Source organism: Phaethon aethereus, assembly GCF_964289735.1.
Source record: "Phaethon aethereus genome assembly, chromosome: 3".
NCBI lineage: Eukaryota > Metazoa > Chordata > Aves > Phaethontiformes > Phaethontidae > Phaethon > Phaethon aethereus.
The window spans coordinates 44,278,498-44,302,382 of NC_138576.1; the positions used below are offsets into that span (position 1 = coordinate 44,278,498).

The window sequence follows — 23,885 nt, forward strand, 5'->3', positions numbered from 1 at the left end:
TTTGGAGTGAGGGAGGAGAGGTTTTGAAGTAAATTTCTTGCCTGTCTTTTTTGGGGTTTTTTGGTTTGTTTTTTTTTTTTTGAGATGACCATCTTTAAAGTGACAAATAACTACAGTTTTTCCTATTTGTTCATTGCCCCTGCATGGTGAGTTTGTCCTCAGTTCAAAGCATTACTGTAGGGGATCATTTCTACTGCACAAAAAAAGAATAGCTTGATCACAGTCATTAAAATTTCCTCCTAGATGTAAGTATGAAGTATCCTTCAAAATACTGGTTAGCTCTTCTTACAGAAAGCATCAGTTATTCACTTTATATTTTCTTTTAAGGCATTTCTTCAGAAGCCAGATCTTGCAATTAATGTCCAGTTTAAGATCTTTTTTCAATGTATAAAAGGTTAGTTTTACTATCCTCTCTTAAAGCCCACAGTGCACTATTGTAGTTTCAGAGGCCTATAATTTTTATCAACAAGCAACTTGTCATTTCAGAAACCTAAATCAGAGAATTTTATTTCACTCGGGATGCAGACAACTAAAGCTCTTTTTTCCCCTGGGGTGATATGCTAGTTTGATTTTATTTTCCCTGACATTTCACCTGTCAGATTATGATAAGTAGGAGAAACAAAGAATAATCATCACATTCTCACTGAATCTCATAATCAAATATCTGGAAATATAAGATAAATTAGAAACATTATCCTGAGGGAAAACATTAACACTGAAAACAGCATCAGGTATCCAAATAATCTTCCAGTGACCTAAGACTCCCATACAGGTTTAAAAAATTCAGAAAGGAAGCCCGTATAGGACTGTCACATCTACTTATTTTTATCTTCAAACACTAGGGAATGACCTACAATGACATGAGGAAAAAAAAAAAAGTTAAGAAAATCTATTTAATAATAAAGCTGTATGTCTTTTTAAGTCTTTCATGAATGCTTTCTGTAAGCAAACCTGAGGCCAAGAAACAGGACAGGTTATCATGAAATAGTATAAGCTCAAATTAACTAGCTGGCAAGGTGAAAAGATTAATGAGCCAGAACACACCAAACATGCTTCTGATTTACTGCATCTGTAGTTTGCGTGTTCCCAATTTCATTCAGTCTCACAATGTTGAGATTCATAAGTGATGAAAACTTACCTGCTTGACCGGTGGTAACACTGACAGCTGCAAAAAGCCTCTGGGAACGACTCAAGTCAGAAACCCCATTCACAGCTTCAACTTCAAACGTGTAGTTAGCATGAGCTAGCAGGTCCATGACAGTGACATAGTTATCTACTAATCCAGTTTGTTGGGGCATATATCCAATGTTACTCCCACAGGGAACACATTCGCCCTGCTCCCAGCTGCACCTCTTGCACAAAATGCGGTAGGTCACATCATTCCTTCCCCCGTTGTCAGCAGGAGGACTCCACTCCAAACTCACAGTAGTCTGGTTGATATTGAAAATGAGGTTCTGCGGTGCAGATGGAGGTCCTTTGTAACACACAAAAAAGTCCAGGGTAATTGCACAGAACCATGGTGGGACATGTAGCTAGCATTTTAATTACCAAGACAGAAAATAGTTGAAGCATTTTTCTTCACATAAACATTTCAGTATTTTTAGTACAAGCTGCATAAAAGCTTCCTTGAACTCACTTTGGCAAGAGCTTTCTTTATTTTCCATTAAGGCATCAGAATAACAATTGTCTGTATATTTATCACAACTGACTTTAGACATTTCTCTTCTGTGCAATTAAAAGGATTGGTTCAAGTACCTTAAAGGTTGTCTTTTATAGTTTTCCCAAGTATAGGATTTGTTCGTCTTCTAAACATACTGCACCAACTGCATCTAGTCCTTTGTTATCAGCTCTGATATGATTTACAGAGATACTTGGTGCTGCTTTGGATTTAGGAGACTTCCACTGTTTGAACCACCAATCTGTATAGGCTAGTCTATTTGCAGTTAGATGGTTAAGCCACATCCAACTGCAGTTCAATCAAAGCTCAGATCCACACAGGTTACTTTTCATTTTTCATGTTACTCATTTTGGTTTTATATCACATAAAGCACATTGTCTACAACAATTTTACAGCCATGGGAAAACTATGCCTGTATTCTGTCTATTACAATGAGTTACACACTTACACAATATGCAATGTTTTCCAATGTTATATCAAGCAAACATGAGAATTATATTTATGCTGATTCTGCATTCACTGTCAACTTTTTTCCCCCTCTGCCTTTTAATTTCATTCACTGTCGTAAATGTACTTTTCAACTATAGGAAAAGCCAATCAAAACTATTAGCTACAAGTGGCTGCACCTGGTTGGTTAAGCAACGTCCTTTACTATAAAATTCATGAGTAACTCACTTGTGCATGCGACATATGGTGGATCAGAAGGTGCTCTATAATAGCTATCTTCACAGTCGCATCTTGAAGATCCTTCCTTGTCAGAGAAGCTGTGAGTAGGGCAGCGGGAGCACTGCAGATCTTGTGAGGAGGATTTGTAGAACCCACGGCCACAAGCTAAGGCAGAACAAAACAAATTAAGGTTTAGATTTGCATGGACTACTATTCTGATCATTTTTGTCTCTGTCACAAGAGGTACACATTCCTGTAAGTGTCTAAACTACACGTTCTGTTATGTTGGCGCAAGCAAGATATTATGCTCTCAATTTCTTTTTCTTCAGTTGATGCTGTTAATAATTTTGTGGCATTTTTATGAGTTCAAGCATACACTACAAATACCTCCACAGTTGTCAGCACAATATTTTAACACAGAGGGCTGCGGAAATATAAGAAGCATCTGTTTTTCACCAAAGACGACTACCATAATAGTGTGAAACAGCTGGATGCCAGCAATAGGCATTAGGAAAACAAGGGAAAAACAGTCTGAAGAAGCTCTGCTCTAAGGCCACTGAAGTGTTTCCGGTATCTGAACTAGTTGATTTGGAATTAATGGAGCAAAAGTTCCTCTCCCCTGATCTAAGAAACCCAAAGAAGCTGCAACCCGCCAGTGAACCCTGATCCCAAAGAAAGAATGATGCGTGAACACTTGTGGGACGGATGATGCTGGTAGGAACAAGCAGACAGCGTAAGCTGCACAATTGGTTCTTCCAGTTTAACAGAGAGAGACAACTAGGCTGAAATGAATTTACTAAAACTTTCAAGGGAAAGTTAGAAAGTGGGTAATTGGAAATACGTATATAAGATCATTTCATAGTTTGATTTGCCTGCTGTGAACCCATGGGAGTAAAACATGTGTTCTGTTCCAAAACTGATTTTTAGAAATACTTCTTTCAGCTACTGCCACAGTTCCCAAAGCAGAAACACCCATAAAACACACCTATAATGACACTAAGAAGCAGAGAACCGCAATCTAGGCAGCCAGCTTAAGAACGGATAAACTATGAGAGCTGTAGTCGATGAGGAAGAGGGAAGTGAGGATCAGACAACGCTAAAACTGGAAACAGATTAAGACTCCATTTCAGCACTAAGGTTATGGGCAAACTTACAATCACTGACAACATGAAAAACAGAACACAAAAGTCCTCCAGACTTTCTAATAAAGCAGAGGCTTTTTCAACCACACTATTTTATTCTTTTTTTCCAACCCTAACAGACAGTCTAACCTTCTTAAGCCATCACCTGTATGCAAAGAAAAGGGACAGCGGGTAAAACTTAGTATTGGATATCAAAATATTAAAGCTAGTTAAATAGTCATTCTAAATTCAGAGAGAGAATTTACTTTGGTTATATTCATATTTGCTTGGATATTTTCTCAGAACAGAAATGCAAAGTATCCAAAGACACTGATATTTGGAACAGTTATTTCAGTTTTCTGGTACCGCAGTGATGGAAAGAGCATGAAAACAATGAGCTTTATCCAAATTTCACTGAAGTCAATGACGAACATCTTTGACTTAATAGCCTTTGGACTGGACCCACAGTGTAGCTACAGCAACATGACTCGTATTAATCTGGTGAATTTTATGCAGCTGAGAGAAAAAAATGGTGGTAATAATTAAGATAACAGTAGATTAAAGTTGATGAATTAGGCAAATCAGCAGTGGATCATGCCGGTATAAAATTCTGGCACTCTATTACTCTCTATCAATATGCTAACTTTCTAAAGAAAAATATGCCTAAAGGACAGAAATCGCCGTAACACTTAAAGATTGTTATGCTGAAAAAAAACAGTGGATGGAAGCTAAGTTACCTGGCAGAGAAAATTAGCATGCAAAGCATGTATCCTTTGACTTTGACAAAGGGGCATGGGTTTGCATTAGAAGAAAATCTAGCCTTGCTTGTAAAACATGCTATAGTTTGATTCTACCACAGTAGCTCTTACATATGCTTATTTAGAAAAGAAGACAGAAAGAATTTTTGAGAAACGCTTTGGATAAACATGACCCCTGAATTCATAGTTGTGGTAAATTTAGCTCAGAATTACCCTTTTACATTTTCATTCAAGACTGACTCAGAATTTCCTGACCAAAGACAAACAGCACAAAAGCTGAACTGATTTGTATGCATGTACCTTAAGACATATATTTAAACTTCTGTCTGCTCTTTCAGTGCTTGCAATTGAAATGTAGCTAAAGTTATCAAATAATAGTTTCCTGCCTTTCTTAAATAGTCATGTTCCTCTCATACCGAGCAAAACACTGGACAAATCCACCAGTTCTTCCAGCACGTAGTGCTCTGCAATGCAAAAAGCAACTTAAAAGGCAAAGATCCCTACTGTGTTTCCAGTCTGTCCTTCTCAGCAGGGAACATTACAAAGCAAAGACGCAGAGGCTAAAATAGAGATTTCAGACAGAAATAACAAAACGCAAACAGAAAACCCCTTTGCACTTTTTTTTCTGATGACTTGATCAAGACATTTATATGCTTAGTCACTTACTATTTAAAGTAAGTGTGCACTTCTTATTAGAGTTCAAAGGATCTGAATGTCTGTGACTAGATTACATGACTGAAAGCCATTTATCCTCCCGCACAGCATGCCACAGGTGGCAGGTTCAGGCACTTGTACCATGCTACCATTCCATTAGCTTTTTTCCCAATAAGAAGCTTGTGATGACATGTAATAACCATCCCTTCAACTTATACACCCCATAAATATAAGGGGCAGAATATTCCAGCACTGAAATTTTTAACGATATGAAAATAGTGCTTTTAAAAAGGTTTGTTAAAAACTTTGTAGCTCTTTGGAAAGGAGGGTCCCTTTTGTCCTAGCTTGCCAAATTGCCATGGTGATTTTTTTTACATTACAATTTAAACACATTGTTTTGTTCTACACTATTTTAAATGCACCTATTTTGATACAATTTAGTTCTTTATGTAATATTTTTAAGATAACAAGGACAGGCGGTACAAAATCTCCACTGCCCCTACCTCCATAAGCAACCTTAAAAAAATGCTAATTGTCAAAAAAACAAACACCACGTTAGCCAAACATTACTTGGAGCTCTGTACATGCAAATCTGAAGGTGATAAATACAGGTACTATTCCACAAAAGTATCTCATGGCAAAGCTTGAGGCAAATCAAAATGCATTTGATCACATCCATTTTAATATTTAAATTCATTAGTGCAGGAGAGCACTCAGCAGCAGCACTTCTTCCCTATAAAGGCAGCCTATATTGTAAATCAACGTACAGAATTCAAGCAATGCTGGGAGATATGCAAGAGGGTATAACTGGTGAGGCAGCACTCTGATGTTGTAGCCATAATCCTCATTATTGTTGATCTGAGTAAAATGTGAACTCATTTGATCTTCCTCAAGCAAGTTAAGATCCAGTAGTTTTGCTACCAATGGGCTTCTGGGGTACTGGAAAAGACGGGGAGGGGAAAGCGAAGAAAGCCAGCACAAAATAAATTTACTTCCATTCATTGCGGTGTGTCACTTACAGCTGCTAATTTGATAGAACAGCTCTCCCCAGATGAAGCTCCCATTTTGTTCAAACAGCTGTTGCAAAGTCGTTCCACGAAAGGGTTTCAAACCAAGAGCGGTCAACTTGACTGACACCACAAAGACACAGAATAACACCTACCAGCCCAACCTAAATCAGTCTTCAAATTATGCAAAAATTAGTTGCTAATTCTTTCCCCATATACTACAAAATCAACAATAAATACAGAAGAAAGCTATGTTTCAGCCAAGGCGCAATTCTTTGCTTAATATCTTAGCCTCCCAACCATTAGGGACTGACCATCGGTGACCCTCCCAGGGCTGCCCAGCACCTTGGATTTGTTTACTTGTCTGTGATAGCCGTGGCTGTTCCTCAGAGAAAATCTTCCCACCTCCTCTGCGCAGCAGAGAGGTTTCTTTTGTTGGGAAGCTGGCAGAGTTCCACTGTGAAATACAAAGACGATGTGAACGGCCCTGGGATGAGAGAGCCTCCTTACGCTGAGAAGCTGCAGTTTGAAACTGAGCAGGGTACTCTTGTTTCATATTTAAACTTCCTTGCCTGGAAGCCCTGTATGAAGTGGTACACTATTTTGTCTGTATACGATGAAAGACCCTGGTGAAGATGACACTAGCGATCTTTCTTGGCTTGGACTAAGTCGCTTGCTTCTTGCACATCCGGTAGCGCTCAGCCGTAAGAAGGACATATTGAGACAGTAGGGTCTGGTATGCAGCTGGGCAAGGTTGCAGCATCAGTGCAGGATACTCACTCGAATACACGTTTAGTATATGCCACTGCAGTCAGTACAATCACAAACATTTTGAGCCAACGTGTTTGGTATCATTTAAGGACCTATACAAATACTGTAAATAATGGAATATTGCAAAACCACAAGTAAATACTGAGGAATTAACACAGACTATTAAGACCTGTGATACCACATCTGTGGCACAAGGGATTAGCTGTTGTAACTAGAGATGCTGACTGCAGTTTATATAGAAAAATAGCAGCTACTCCTCTGTGAGCTCATCACATGCCTTAATGGCCTGGTAGAGATCAAACAATGTATATTTTTCTTTTCATATTTATAAAAAAAAATCCAAGAAACTCTGTAAGGGGAAAGAAGGCAAATGTAGAGAGCAGCAAACAGCAGTGTGGAGTCCCATTTGTGGGACAGGAGAAAGGAAAAAAGGGACGTGTTAAGTACTGTTCATTTTTATGTAACCTTTTCACTATAAACACTATGGAGATTCATTTTGCTTCCACGAGAGCTAGGGAACTTAAATTGGGAGGAATGATGGAAATATAGTGAGGGCTATGAGTGACATGTGTAACAACTGATGTTTATATAATCAAAGGAGAGAGAGTCAACAGTTGTAGGGCAGTGACACATTAATCGAGAAAATTAATTGCTACTGAAAAAATACAAACAAATTAAAAAAAGAAATCTCCATTTCTAGAAGTGCAAGGCTTCCAGGTGGCATATCAGCTTAAGACTTAAAGGGCACGCAATTTTTTCAGCAAGTTAAGACACTTGATTGAACATGGCTTTCAGTAATAATTTTTTAGTTTATATGAAAATAATGAAACATGATGAGTTGCAAGGAGGTGAATGCACTAATTACTGTTTGATCCCATTAGAAAAAGTAGACTGGTGTGAGGGGAGAAAAATAAAGGTGACATACTGTGCTAGAAGAGCAAGAGAGCTTCTCCGTTTACTCTGGTTTTCTCACCATTCCCTGAGTTTGCCGTCACAAGTAAGTTTTAGTGGTGTACATGACATAGTTTCATGCACATTAAAGAAGATGAAACTAACATTTAAAAACCTGTATTTTTTTTTAAAGTCAATGCCAAAGGATGGCAAAGGAGTAATCACAAAGTTTCAACAACAGCAATAATACTTACAAACTTGGTGTAACAGCCTGGTCCCACTGAGATCCACCTCAAAATGACTGTCCACCTCAGCAGAGCTCAGGTTTTCCCCCGGGTTCCTCCCTCCTCTTCACTTTAATAAAGTAAGTTGACTATATGTTAAAGTGAACCTATACATTGTATTTTTTCCTGCAGGCAGTGGCTAGAATTTGTTTTATATCTGTGTGGACATAAGCCTCCATCCTTGTGATTTGTTTTGTGTTATCTTAACCAACTCCCTACCTTTCTACCCTCCCCAAGTCTGCAAACATTAAAGACAATTCAGCTGACCTCCTTTTCACAGAAATTATGTATACACAAGGAGTTTGTGCAGATGTTTCCTGGATGAAGTTATGCAGCTGCAAAGACTTTATTAATTATGAAATGTAAAATGGATTGTTCTGTAATTGAAACTCTCTGGGGCTCTGATACATTTGAAAATTAACATACATATATGTATGGCCAGGACATAGATGGATGCTGTTAGATTATTTATTACAGATGGATACTTTAGCTAATGCAGAAAAAAGGCTGGTCTTTCTCCACTGGAGCTTTCAGATATTTGCTTCATATTAATGTCTATAGTTCCATAACTCAGGACTGAAAGCACAGCTTGCAGAAACAGTACTCCCACTGCTAGTGTTGCTGACCTCATCTACGATGGACAGGTCCAGAATCTTTATTTTAATCCTATTGACAGTGCCTCAGTGGGAGTAATTATAACAGTCGGCCACAAATCCAGACCTCCTGTCACTGATATATTAGGGTTTTTCAAAACGAAAATGAGCAGCAGACACTGAGGATGAAAACAACATGGGGTAGTGATTATAGCAAGATTTGTCAACCCCCTCCTGTATTAACCTGCTACAAACATATGACAATTTGGCATGGGAGACCAGAAATACGAAATGTTTAATCTTCCAGAGTATCAAAAATAAAATTTTGGGAATAATTTGGGGGGCATTGTTCTCTTACGAGATACTTGGCTGGTAGATCACAACATCAGCCACAGGCATATTTCAGCCAACGTATCTGAAAAGTTTAGATAAACTGAAAGCAGACCATTATAAAATAAGTCCCAAATGTGGATTTCTACATGAAATATTAGACATAAGAAATCCAGTGACAAAAGGAGACTTTATAACCTCTGACCCCCTTTTCCAATAATTTGTGTACATTCAAGGCATGACTATGTTTGAAACTGTAAATTACTTTTATAGTGAGAGATGGCATCTGTTATGCCTTCTCTGACACCTAATATATATTGTTTTATAAGGAGCTTAGACTGTAGTATTTTATTTGTCTAACTACTATGCAATGATAAATGTCTAGCTGAAAAAGATGTTTATTTTAGCTTGATTTTTAAACTGCAATAGCATCTAAAGATTATTCATGTTTCAGCCCAGGAATTATGTTGTATGGTTTAGCCAGAGTAAACTCAAGACTCTTAATGGTGCCTCAGCTGTAGTGTGAATGACATATCTAAATAGGGCTGTCCCATGGCTGCATACCATCATCCACTGAATGTTTGCTGTTGCCTGTCAGGAATCTCTCAGACCTCGTATTCATTTCCCAAGCCTAATATGCCCTTGCTGTTCAAAGTCCTGCTAATGCCTTTTTAGAGATGTTCACATACTGCTGTTCACAAAAATAGAGATCTAGAAATAGAATGCTTGCTAAGTAATGGTAACTTATTCCAATTTTTCCACTGAATGAAGTGAAACCTTTACCTCTCTACAAATCTGCTTTAAAAAAAAAACCCTGATTATGTCATCATGTGTGCCTTTTTAACTTACCTAGTTGCAAATAAACATGGGCACAAAGAAATACTCTGGTGTTTTCCTGGCTAATTATACACAAGGTAATCAGGTTGAAGATCATATCCCACAAATCAAAGAATACCTAATGTCATTCTACTGTAACAGTAAAATTACTTTGAATCTAATGATTTTGAATAAGTACATAAAAGATTGCATTTAAATGGCAATTAAAGAAACTCTAGCTTAGTCTGAGCATAATTAATTAACTGTGTAAGTTAAAAGTTGTGCAGTGAGGTTATGACATAATGTTTCTCTACATTTTCAGAGCTTGCAAGGACTTGGGCACATGCCTCACATTAACTCTTTTGAGAACCACCAATATAAAGCCACCATGAAAATTTGGGGGAAATTAACATGTGACAGATACAAAGACACAAAAATGCAGACAGATGCAACTCGATTACTCAACAGAGTTCAAAAGTGAAAGGTGGGTTAAAGAAATTAAAGTAGAAAAGAAATTCTGGCTTTCCAGTTCATTCTTTTCCTTTATTTTTTCCCCCTTTTATTCCACCATGCGCTTCCCTCAAGATTAGGTTTGCAAGGTGCTCGAGTAGCTTCTGCACAGAGTTGAGTAACAGTTGAGTAACTTGACTGATTAGCCAGTTTGGGAGCAAACGTTCCACACTTTGCAGGACATGGTGTAGGTTCATCACAAAAAAATGAATCCATGCCTGAAGTTTTGCCAGCAGTAGAAATTTTATCTGTCTTTCTCAGAAGGTTCTCAATCAGTCAGAGAATTAATGGAAAATTGCACTTGATTTGCTCATAGCTTCTGCATCTTTGGGTTTTGGTTTTGGTTTTTTCCTCTTTAATTTACTTGGTAATATTTAATTATGAACTTCTTTTTAATTTTTACAAAAAAAATCTGTTAAAACTACAGTGACTAAGAATTTAGCAAATCTAAGACCACCAACTAAGTTATGTTATGAAAGTTATGATGTTCTGATAGGAAAGTTGTATGATTATCTAACTGAGCAGACCTTAGATGCATCAGCAGACAACAGACATTTGCTGCAATGAAAAGAAGTTGTCTATGCAAACTACAAAAGTATAAGTGGAGGTTTTTTTCCTAAACAGATGCATGAAAAATTCATGCTAAATTTGCACCCTCTTGTATTAATGTCTTTGTCTGTTGTTTTTTTTAACTTGTACAAAATTAAACTTTAACATCCGTAAGAAAAAAAAAAAGTACTGATGACAAAATTAATACAATAGATTGTTTTCAAGAGCTTTTTCTTCAAATTTTTTGCTTCCCTATTCTTGGGGTGTAGCTCAAACAATGAAGGACCAAAAAATTCCTTATACTCTACAACGTAGCTAGCTTGCCTTATACAATATTGCCACTTAAATAATAAACTGAGTTTACTGAGTTCAGTAGGTATTTTGACAGTGGCAATGCTATGACTCAACCCCTATAGTGTCATACAGATTCTGTACAGCCATATCTTGTCTGTCCATACACAAATTAACCCTTTGTGGTCTTTAATGCACATTTGGTCTTTGTGATTGCCAACATGTCTTAGGGAAGGTTTCCTATTGTTTTCTAAAGAGAAAAAAATACATCAAAAAAGATCCAAACAGTAATGAAAGTAACGTAATTTGGGGCAGGGTAGAGGGTGGGGGGGTACGGTATTTTGTGTTTGTCTTTTTCCTAAATAAAAATACCATAGAATCTGACCATTGATAAATCATTTGGAAAATATAAAAATAATTTGAAAAAAAAAAATTTAATTTAAAGCCAATGAGAGTCCCATGGTCTTCTCACCTGACCTTCCAATGTAGCAAAAGGCTTTGGATTTAATGAAGAAAAAAAAAAAGTGTTAACCTTGAATATTTTGCTCAGTTTTGATCTCCTCACTATAAGAAAGACATTGAGGTGCTGGAGTGTGTCCAAAGGAGGGCAACAAAGCTGGTGAAGGATCTAGAGCACAAGTCTTATGAGGAATGGCTGAGGGAACTGGGGTTGTTTAGCCTGGAAAAAAGGAGGCTCGGGGGAGATCCTTAGACAGGTGGGTGTTGGTCTCTTCTCCCCAGTAACAAGGGATAGGACAAGAGGAAACAGTCTTGCATTGCACCAGGCGAGGTTTAGATTGGATATTAAGAAAGATTTCTTCACCAAAACGGTTGTCAAGCATTCGAACATATTGCCCAGGGAAGTGGTTGAATCCCCATCCCTGCAGGTATTTAAAAGATGTGTAGATGTGGTGCTTAGGGACATAGTTTAGTGGTGGACTTGGTAGTGTTAAGTTAATAGTTGGACTCAATGATCTTAAAGGTCTTTTCCTACCTAAATGATTCTATGAGTCTATGATTCTATGATATTAAAGGTAGAAATACACAGAGGAATCTGAAGGTACTAGTTACTAGGTAGGACCTGTTATTTTTTCTTCTTTTACTAATTTTTTGTAAGCAATTCCATTATTTTTGAATCTTTTAGCCTCACTACCTCAAATCAAACAAACAACAAAAGACCCTCTCACCTTAAATAACAACCTCACTACGTAGCACCACTGCAACACAACTACAATATGACCTTTTATACGGAGCAGTGGATGTGTCCCCTGACATGAGCATCTCTAATGCCTATTAAGCCCCCCAAAAGCTCTCATATCCCTTGACAAATTAACAGTCATAGTCTTGCCAGTTTGGCTGTCAGAGTCCACTAATGAGGAAGTCACTGTTTTTCACCAAACCCCACAAAACAGTTTCCAAATATCTGCAAAAAACCTCTCACACCCTGGCTACCCCTATTCTCCTGGAAAATTCCAGGAGAAGAAACACAAACTGGTGAAGGGAAGACTCATGATGATAGCTTTTCTGGTAGAGGTGCTTCTAAAATATCATCAGAGGGATAGTGGAAATAAGGTTAAGTTTTCTTCACAGACACGTCAGTCATGTCTGCCAGCCAAAGAGATCTATATATACAGAGATCAGTTTCGAACTTGTCTCTCATCCTTCAGAGCTGTTTCTCAATGGACAAGTCCCATGGCTGTGTAGGACTTGTGCCCCAGGAAGAGCAGATGCCTGCAGCTAGGCATTTCTCAGGATGCCTACAGACTGGATCTGCCCCTTTGCAACTTTCCAGGAGAATCCATACATTGTCCTGCCCGCTTGATCCCAACCAATGGGCAGGTATGGGTGGGACAGTGTTGGGTCAGGCCAGTTGGAGGATACCAGGCCAAGTTTTCATCCCAGGATGCCATGAAGTCCACCTAACACTTGTCTCAAAGCCTGGACACTCAGCCAGTCTGTTTTTTCGCAAAGGCTCAACACTGATGTCCAAAATACAATGTAGATGCACCTATGCTGACAAAGGAGTTCCCCAACAGCAATCTGATTCTGCAATACACAAAAAATACTTTATTATACAGGCACATTCATTCACATGTCATTAAAGCCTTATTTACAAAACCTTCTGACATACTACTGTAAAACTAACTTTTTGCGCTTTGTTTTATTGGTTCCTCTATCCAGTTCACTCTATAGCCACTAAATGTCTGCGAAGGCACAGCACAGGAGCAGGGGCTGAGAAATGGTAGAAACATTTCTTTCGGCAGCAATGCTTAATTGATGCATTAATAAAATATAAAGTTAGTAAAAATATAACCTAAGTAGCTTCTTGTACTTCTGTGCAGAGAACAGTACTAGGTTTACTCATTGTGTTACTCTTTATGCCATAGATTCCCTCTTCACACAGATGACTCCCTCCTGATGCCCCAAAATCCTGCCTTACAACAACTGTCCAGATACAAATAGAATGGGAGAGTTTCCTATGAAGGCTTCAGATAACCTGAAATCCTTTCATGAAACCATTTTGTCCCCCGTGAAATAACGGAGGTCTTTTGGGGGAGTCTTAGATCATATGGTTCAAGGACAAAGTTCTCTGTAAAGGAAGTGGTGCTAATAGATTTGTTGCTGTAGACTTCCTGAAGCTTTGAGACAATTAACTTGATGTGGATGTTTAATTTAATTTAACTGTAATGGTCCTTAATAATTGGCTGGCAAGAAATAAAACTGGAGGGCTTACTCATAAAATAGAACAGAAGCAAGCATTTCTATAAGCTATCCAATTGAAATGAAATTAAAATAACTTAATAACACATTTTTGTTTCTTTTGGACAATGACCTACCATTACCATTCCAGGCCTCAGTCCAGAAGAAATTTTTCACAGGTTTCTGTAACATGTTCCTCCAGGCCATCATTATACAGCAGGCAAATCCATCCAAACAAAAAACCAGCTTCTAAGAACCCACAAGAGAGATATGACTCTACTTCTGCACAACGGTACTACAGAATCTAAAAATAACTGTAGTTGCATATCCCAGTCTCAAATACTCCTACATTTAATGCTGATTGTCCCACTTCCTCAGAAAAAAATATGCTCATGCCTATCAATCCATTGTGGTGCTTTTGGAGGAACTTTAATGCAAAAAAGCAACTGTTCTGCACAACTACATTTGGCTTGGAACAGGAAGAAATAGAAATACAGGAACAGGACAGGAAACAAGAAATACACTCTAATTTCATTAAGAAGGGATTCCTCTCCAGGTTCACTGAAGCCAACAAAATTTTTATCAGTGCATAGACTGGAAATTTAAACTGTCTGTGTAAGTATTTAACTATAATATTTCAAAATAAAAATGGATTTAACCTCTTTATCTAAAGATGAGTGTATCAATTTATTAAGAGATTACAAACACACAACTCCCTTTTAATGAAAAACTAAAAATATAAAGGAAAAACATTATCACAGTAATTCACTGATATGAAACTGAACTGGAATAAAACATGAAGAAACTTCTTCTGGGTGTGCTTCAGTAAGTCTGTGGTAAGTAAAAACATCGCTAACTCTGACAGATTTATCTGCTACAAGCTTTTATGAGAAAACTTCCCAGATTCACACAATGCTTTAATTCCAAATAGGACAGCGTGAGCTGTGATACTGTGAAATGAAGTTGTCTTTACTAATTGCATACTCTGAGCAGAAGTGTGTCTTATAGCAGAGAGTGTATCAAATCTGCCTAGCTGATCCTTATAATTTGGAAATGTCACTTTCTACTAAGTGCAGAGAAAATAGGGAGGGGCAATAAAGCCACTCAAAGATAGCAGCCATCCAAAAAGATAAAGAACATGCTGAGGAAAAGCAGACAACAGATTGCAGAGACAGGACAATCACAGATGGAGGCCAGGTGGGTGGGTCAAACATTTTTTTTTAAAAAGGTTTATTTTCATATTTAAACAGTACCCCGTTGTGTAAATGTTCAGCAAAGAACTGATAAGAAAATGGATTTGTAAGCGTGTTTGAACAAACAACACGTCTTATAGTCAAGAGGGGCTTAGTCGTATATAATTAAGGGATAATGTGCATGGTTGAAGAGTGTATGATACTGCAAGTGATTAAACACCACTGTAAAACAAAGGAGCTGGATACCCGAGGAAGCTTTATGGAACCAGCATGGAGTAATATTAAAACATGAACTTTCTTTTTGTTAGAGAAGACAAGAGGATATTCATCGAACCATACAAAAGATTTTTTTCACTGAAAACACTGTGAATTTCCGCATTGCTTCTGCCACCTAATCAAGCTCTTTGACTAAGATTATCACACTTTCTCTTTCAGTGTACACTACCATTACATTTAATCCTTTAAAAGCCCTAAGAGAACAGGTCTGTGCACATACAATGCCCAGGTTCACTGGAACTGTGTGCCATCATAGCTCTCTGCAAATTTCCAAAAACTTAGTGGCATTAGTCAGCTGAGAAATTACAGACCTGAGGGCTTGATCCAAACCTACTGTAGTAATAAGGGGTGGATGACCTGATCCATGCAATAAAGACAAGGCAAATGAGGAAGACCAAAAGTCCACCTAGACCACTGGCTTGTTTCTGGCCATGTCCTATGCCAGATGCTTACAAAAGGAAAGAAAGATCAGGGCAGGGGCAGAGGCAGAGAGGACTCCCATCCAACAATCTGGCACTAGCCACTGAGCTATCAGCCATCTCCACCTCTTTGCTTAACATCCCCTGACAAACTTTTCTTTCATGAATTTATCAAATTCTTTTCATGAACTATCCAAGTTCATCCAAGTGACGTACTACCTCAGTGTTAAAGCATGTTTTATTTCTTATAAGAAAGAATACATAGTGCATGTTTCCACACAACTCTTTACATAGCTGTAGCTTGTACAGATACAGCTACATCAACACCAAATCTGGGTAATGCTGACAGTAATGCTACAGAAGCAGACAACTCAGTGTGGCTTTCAAAAGCCGAAGCAGCTGAGTAAACAGCACATTCCAAAACCAAACCATTATGGGGGCTATGCTAAGGTGTCACTGACTACATAGCCAGTTACCAGTCCACCAGTCTTGCTCATCAAGGACAGTACACTTTCTTTGACCTTCCTTTCTGGATGACATACCTGTAGAAGCCCTTCTTATTATCCTTTGTGTCCCTTGCCAAATTCAGCTCCAGCCACGCCTTGGACCTCCTGACCTCATTTCTACACAGCCAGGCAGTGTCCCTGTACTCATCCCAGGATACCTGTCCCTGCATCCACTGCCTGTGCATTTCCTCCTTGCCCTTTAGTTTGCCCATCAGGTCTACACTCAGCCATGCTGGCCTCCTGCCTTCCTTTCCTGATTTCTTACACCTGGGGATCAAGAACTCCTGCGCTCTGTGGAAAGCGTCCTTAAAGATCTGCCAGCTCTGTTCTGCTCCCTTGTCCCTGAGGGCAGTTTCCCAGGGGGTCCTATTGACTAACTCCCTGAACAGTTGGAAGTTTGCTTTCCTAAAATTCAGGGTCCTGATTTTCCTCTTTGCCTGCCCCATATCACTCAGGACTGCAAACTCCACCAGTGCAAGATCACTGCAGCCCAGGCTGCCTCCAGTCTTGACATCACCAGTTAGCTCACATGTGTTGGTGACCAACAGCTCCAGTATGGCATCCCCTCTGGTAGGGCTGTCTATTACTTGTCACAGCAAATTATCCTCCACGCATTCCAGGAGTCTCCTGGACTGCCTACAGCTCGCCGTGCTACTTTTCCAGCAGATGTCAGGACAAGAGCCTGCGCAATGCTTCCTGTAGCTGGAGTGAGAAGGCTTCCTCAGTAGACTCCCCTTGATCGGGCAGCCTGCAGTAGACACCAACCACAAGGTTCCCTCTGTTGCCTCAGTCCCTGATTCTTACCCATAAGCTTTCAACCTGCCCATGGCTCTTCTTCAGAGACAGCTCTTCGCACTCTATCCATTTCTTGACGTAGAGGGCAATGCCTCCACTGTTCCTTCCTCGTTTGTCCCTTCTGAACAGCCTGTAGCCATCAATAGCTGCACTCCAGTCGTGGGATTTGTCCCACCAAGTTTCAGTAATGGCAACTAGTTAGCTTTTTAGCAGCACAGTGACTTCCAACTCCTGTTTGTTGCCTATGCTCCATGCACTGGCGTAGAGACACTTCAGCTGGTCTGTTGGTCATGTCACCTTCTTAGAGGAACACCCCTTAATTCCTCTTAGGTCCTTTGCTGCTGCTTCCCTGGCTGTGTTTCCCAGGAGCCCCCGGCTTACCTCCATAAGACCTCAAGTGCGCTGCAGTGTAGCCAGCACATCTCAGAGCAACAGGCTGAGGGGCCTTGCTACCACTCCGTCCCTCTGAGCTTGGCCTGTCATCCCACAGCTTGTCATGGTCAAGCCTGATATTATCCCCCTCCCCATTCAAGTCTAGTTTAAAGCTCTGTCAATAAGCCCCATTAGCTTGTGAGCAAAGACCCTCTTCCCCTTTTGAGAAAGGTTAATCCCATCTGACGCCAGCAAGCCTGGTGCCATGTAGGCCATCCCATTATCGAAAAACACAAAACTGTGGCGGTGACACTATGTATTAATAGACTAGACCCATATGTTTCTTCCAGTATTGCTGCTTGCGACTAGAAAGAAAGTGGAAAAAAAATAGGCTGTGCTCCAGATTCCCTTACCAATCATCCTAAGGCCCTGAAGTCTCTTTTGATCACCCTTGGACTATGCGTTGCAGCTTCTTTGCCACCCCCATGGAAACCCATTAGTGGGAAATAGTCCGAGGGCTGTACCAGGCTAGGAATTTTCCTAGTGATGTCCTTAACCCAGGCCCCAGGGAGGCAGCAGACTTCCCTAAGAGGAGGATCTGTCTGATATATTTGACCCCCTGTTCCCCTCATGTGGAGCACGTGAACTGGTTTGCTTTCAGGGGAAAATAACCATAAGACATGCTCCATGTGTGAAACTAATGCATTCCAACCACAATTGGATCAGACTAGACCTACCCCAAATAAAATCCCCAGAAATTTTAGTGTTGACATCAAGTCCTCAGGACTAGCTGTCTTGCTTTACAGATTCACTCCTATTGTTCCATGCTCCTTGCTAGTGACACCATCATGAGGGGAAACATGAATTCTTTATTTAGAGAAGCTTTAATTGTTGGCTTTGATTGACACATCAGTACATAAACTATCTAACAGACATAGAACTGACTCAGCGTCCTAATTGTGAACAATTTGTAACTCAAATGATTTTTTTCTGTGCAAGTAATTCTTCAGACAGCTCTGTGTAGCTTGCTAGAAAGACAGATTTATAGATGTTGGCTCCTCAGTGCTCAAGAAACTGCACAATTCTTTGAAAAAGAGGAAGATACTGAAAGAGAAAAAATGAAGGAAGCAAGTCGTTATAATCACACACATACAAAAAAAGAAAACAGAAAAAAAGGAAAACAAAGAAAATAAAAGCTGGTTTACAGAAATGGGAAGAGAAAAAGCAAATTTATATAAAGTTTAATAACAGGCAGTGGGGCCCAGTTTGTCCTTTCATAATGTGTATGCAGCTCCCAGAAGAAATACCATCTATGTTAGGGAAGTGCCCTCACAGCCCATGGCAGAATTCAGTTTGCCACTTAGAGTGGAATCTAAGGCTTTCAATTAGGCAGCTCTATTCAAAAATCATTCATTCATTCTCAAAAGGATGGACTGCCAAGGAAGAAATAAAACATACCTCAAGAAGGTGTGAAAGTCATGGCAGTGGCCCAAGGGACAGCAGATATTGTCACTGTTAGAAAGCATTCCCTGATATCTCTCTGGCCTCTAACACACTTCCGTTTTCAGTTCTGCTGTATTACCCCAAAGCATACTGGTACTCTAGTACCACTGTCTGTCTTTCCCATTCTTGTAATTTTCTGTGTTAAATATTAACAACTTTTTCTGAATTATAAAAACACAAATCTAATTAAGCTTTAATTAAAGTTAATTTTATAAGAAAAACAAAGATGGAACAAATTCAGAGAGTAGAGTGGTTGTGGAGATCCCACTAGGAGTCAAGGAATGGGGCTGAGCAACGGGAAACAAAACAGGCATGCAGTCCTCACTTGGGGCTCAGTTCCTCCCCTTATCTTCCCAACTTTAGTTCTAATCGCTCAGCCAGATGAATTTCCATTATACAACCCAGCTCCTTATCACCAGCAAGCACACTAGTCCAACAGACCTACTGATCTCAAATGGGTCTCCTCTGAGACAGCAACAGGAAAGCTACACAAAGGAAAAAGGCTGGCCAACTCTAACACGGGATTTAAATACAAAGTCAGGTTGGGACCTGGGTGTCCTGTGTCTGCCTTGAGGACTTCAGCAGGAAAAAAGGGGCTGTTGGGAGGGAAACATCAACAGAAACTGCAGCAATGTGATACAGAGTGGGAATATTTTTAGAGAAGTCATCCTCCAAATTAATCCCTCCATCTCCATAGCCTAGCTGACAACAGGCCACAGATTAAATATTCAGGATGTGATTTCTCCCAAGATTACAAAACCTAAATTCCAGTGTGAATATGTTAGTGCCTACATGTGTAATGAGTAGCTAAGTTCTCACTGACCAGGGCTCAGTTCTGAGCTGCCTAAACGCAATTGCCTAGCCCAGTCTGAGAAAGCCTATCCTGACAGGTCCCAGCTAACGATCTAAAAGAGTATAGGTCTTCTGTGACTTCTGTAGCACATCTGCCAGCCCACACAGATGTCTTGTATACTATACACCACCTCAAACAAGACCAGACAAGCAACGTTTATGAACCCAACCCCAGCCTCTTGCAAATGGTTAGTGGAATGGCTCTCTAGGCAGTGGCTTCAAAATAAATCCTGCTCTCAGTTACTTGTCCTGGCATGCCAACATATAAAGCATCCAGTCATAAGAATTACCAGTAATCCTCAAATGGCACCCAACTGCATAGCCTCATAAAATACCTCCTGTTTTCATATGCAAGCAGTTTATCTAGCATCCTACAATAAGTGAGTAGTGATGAGAAATGAGAACGGTAGATTATCCACAGTTCTCTATCAGATCTGCTTCTATCAAGTACCAAATAGATCCATACACATACCGTTGTAAAGATTTTTATAGCTTGTCACACAAAGTCTCAGTGACTGAACTGAAATGAGTAATGTATGCCTACAGGGAATGAGATATCAAGCTGAGGTTGGCATATCTGAGCCTTTGAGTAGAGAACTGGTGTACTATATCTAGTAATCTAAATTACAAATAGAAAACTGGTGAAGCTAAGTTGTTTATGATTATGTTAGGCTATTACAACATTCATGTGGAAGATGATGAAAATTAATTTGATATGAATGCAAATGTTAGCAATTTAACGCATTAGAGCAACAGTATAGATAGAACACACATTTGAAGAATCTTAATTCTACACAAAGTAAGTGACCATGTTTCTGTTCGTGGGCATGTGTGTACACATGTGCATGCTTCACGAGCAATCATATTTCAATGATATAACCCTCTCTACTGGCCTATTATGCATCCAAAAATGAATGGTAGGAGTAGCAAATAGTTTGGGTGAAGCCAAGAACAAGTAAACATTCTCAGTTATTAGTGACTGCGGAAAGCTGAGTTATTAAAGACTTTATCAAGTGCACATTGATTCTTAAAAGAAGAAAAAAATCCTCTATTTGTCCTTCTGTGTCTCATCTTTCTTCAAACTATGGAACAAGCTAACATATCTGAAATAGAACGTTGAAATAGCAGATGCAAAAGCCATATATTGGGCTTTTTGCCACTATATGCATGAAGCTACAACAAGCATTAATTATAGACACTTCTGGGGGATTTGAGAATCCCTAACTAACATTCTACTTCCCGCACTACAAAGGGTACCAAGCCCTTTGCCCATCCACTAACTCTCATGTTGAATTAATACGGCACTTTTGTGCATTTTTGTGCCCTTTTTGTTTCCGTGTCCTATAAGGCCCATAAGTGGTTGAAACTCTGTTCTGCATTTAACCTGAAGCTTTTAAGATATTTGATAATTACTGATAACTTTGTCAAGATTAAACAAAATGGCATTCAGAGCAAGGAGCTCTAAGATGTAAAAGAAATACAAAGCTCATTGGAATCTTCCTCAAATGCAGGGAGAGGTTTTGACTATGTGTACCCACACTTTTGATGTCAGTGTCACACAGGGTGATGTTATTGTACATATTTGCAAGCATGAGCCCAAAAGCATATCATCACTGCAGGGATACTGGTTGAAAACCAGTAAGATTCCCAACAAGTACCTCTAGATGGACTTAAACCAATATATCCTCCCATCTGTCCTCTGCACTTATGCTTTTCTGGTAGTACCAGAGGTTTCAAAGAGCCCATACATTGTGCTGGATTTTCACTCATCCTCCTTCAGTCCTGAACACAGAACATATTGTGGATTAGCAATCAAAAAAACTGTTTCATCCAAGTCTCAAAATGGGAGCTAGTGGAAAAAGAAATGGAACGTAACGTGAAAATAGGTAATGTTAGGGTTGCCATACTGATTGCTTTTTTCTTTTTTAACCTTTTTTTTTTTTTAATACTGAATTCACTTACAGCCTCTGCTCTTTATTTGCAGTGAAACTGCTATAAATTTTTCCGTCAGCCATAGTTGGTTTGCAGAATTAAGGGCTATGGCTATACAATTTAGACATACAGATTCTTGACCTTTTCCATGATGATGTTTCTACATCCTTTGGCAGCAAAGCCCATAGTCTAATCGATTGTATAGTAATTGTCCTAAAACTTAATATAAATTATTCCTGACAGTGCTTAAGCACATAGCATTTTTATTTACATCCACTGACATAGGAAAACAAAATACTTCTTTTCTCTTTGTAACACTCTGTAACAGGTTGTCAGACTTAAAATTTTGTGCAGAAATAAAAGAGTTCATGTGTTCTGCCCTGCTTAAAGAAAACCAGACCAAAACAGCCCCCCTAAAAACCTAAAATCTCACAGCCTTAAGAATGAAGATGGCAAATACCAAGTCATGCTGGTAGTTGAGTAGCTCCTACCAATATAAAAAATTGAAGCACCTCTTTCTGACGAGAAAATCAGAAGAGAACAGGGGACAAAGAAAAACCTCAGAGACTCAGAATGCAAGATTAGATAGGGTTTATGTGGTTTTACTAGTAAATCAAATCCAATAACACAAAACTTGAGGAAGGGATTGACCTTTGGTATTATCTCAGTCTATATTGTTCAGCTAAAGATTCGACAGGTATATAGTGTATTTACATGCAGCTCTTTGCATATGCAGCAAAATTTACATCTCCTGCTCAAGTTTTATACCAGTTCTGTTAAACTTCGAAGATTGATTGCACTACCATTCTCATGAAGGTCAAACAGGTGATGTCAACTGCCGCTGCTTTTAGTTCCTGAATTTCTGGAGAGTTACCTTAATTCTGTGGGTTTCAGGCTTACTGTATTAAGGCTGTAGCCATGCTTAAATACTTCACTGGGATGGGAAAAGGCAATTTTTCTGCATAAAAGCATAACATAATATTTGGCAACACATGCATCTGCATTAATTTTCTCTTTGCATCAAAAACAGATTAAAACTGCAGTCATTTTCTTTATTGTCCATTTCTTTAAATAAAATTATTTTACATTTTCAATGAACTTGGGTAAGTTCTTCATTGAAGTATCTATTCCTTGAAAAATAACCAGAGTAACTCATGATCATAATTCATCTTATCTCTTCTAGCTTCTTATTTTTAGATCAGAGAATCTGTATACTGTTCTTCTTGGCTTTCCAGCATCTTATTGCCTCGTTTTCTTCAGCCTGACTACCTGGCACTGAGTACACCAAACCTGTCTGCCAATTTTAAATGAGTATTCCCTCACTAAGGAACATAACATACTTTTTCATTGGGTCTGTCTTCATAAGCCCTTACACTGAAGTAACTGAGTTGACAACAATATATGTACAGTGTCCTTATGTCACATCATGAAAAGTGTTTAAAAAGACAAGTTTAGTTGTTCTTTTCATACATTGTTCCAGCTGGTTGTATATGTTTAAATATGAGCAAAACTCAAAATATTGGCTTTTCTTCAAAATTAATTTATTCAAATGTCTATAAGTCTAATGTCTATTTTTGTAGCCTTCTCACAAAGTGAGGATAACCATCAAACTAGAAGTATATTTCATAGGAAGTCCTGAGAAAGGTGGATACCCTACTCTGTTTCAGCTTCCATTAGTCATGATGAGGTACAGTACAGCCTGAAAATTTAGTTTTTATGTCCTCTGTTCTGTTCTAAGCAGACGTATAAAGTAGAAGTGGAAGTCGACCAAATCCACACCTGATTTTATTTAATTTTGAGATTTCATTCTACTACTCTGTTAAGTACAATAGGTGTTTGTCCAGTTTTGCAGGCTAAGCAGTCATCTTTACAGAAGAAAATTATTTAGAAGCAGCATTGCTCAGTAACATGGGTACTAAGTCAAAATTTGTATTTGGGATCTATTCCCCAATTTGGCACTTAACAGCTTTGTGGCCATAGCCAACTCAATTTCTCGTTTTCTTTATCTTCTCTGCTTAAGTAATGAACAATAGGAGCAAAGGGGGATACATTCCCATGCAGTATGCAGATAGTAGCATCTCAGAATCAACTGATTCCTCTTCTTGAGACTGACTGAAACATGTAGGCATTAATATACTAAACAGCAATAACAGCCTTCAGTAAAAGCTGTGCAGTTTTAGAAGAATTTGAACTACTAAATATCCCTATGATAGAGAATACTTTCTAACAGTCAATAGAATTAAATGGAAGAACTGACTCTTCTCTACACCTCCACCAAAACAAGCATGAAATAACAAAGTGGAAAAGAGCCTTGCTGTCAGCCATAGGATATACCTAACAGACAGGCACATTAAAGATAAACACTTTATTCCTGCATCTTTTTTTCTTGTGTATTTCAGGAGAGGGTTGTGGAGGTAA

General features: G+C 38.9%; 1 protein-coding gene across 4 annotated transcripts in view; it reads right to left on the reverse strand.

The window, feature by feature from the left end:
• Positions 1 to 23,885, reverse strand: part of EPHA7 (EPH receptor A7) — a gene marked incomplete at both ends in the record, with an annotated part of 167,432 nt that overhangs the window by 108,454 nt on the left and 35,093 nt on the right. For all 4 annotated transcript variants that reach the window (XM_081997108.1, XM_081997105.1, XM_081997107.1 and 1 more), the window contains 2 exons: positions 1,139 to 1,474; positions 2,354 to 2,509. In XM_081997108.1, the coding sequence (XP_081853234.1) occupies positions 1,139 to 1,474; positions 2,354 to 2,509 (492 nt within the window). The remainder of the gene's footprint in view (positions 1 to 1,138; positions 1,475 to 2,353; positions 2,510 to 23,885) is intronic.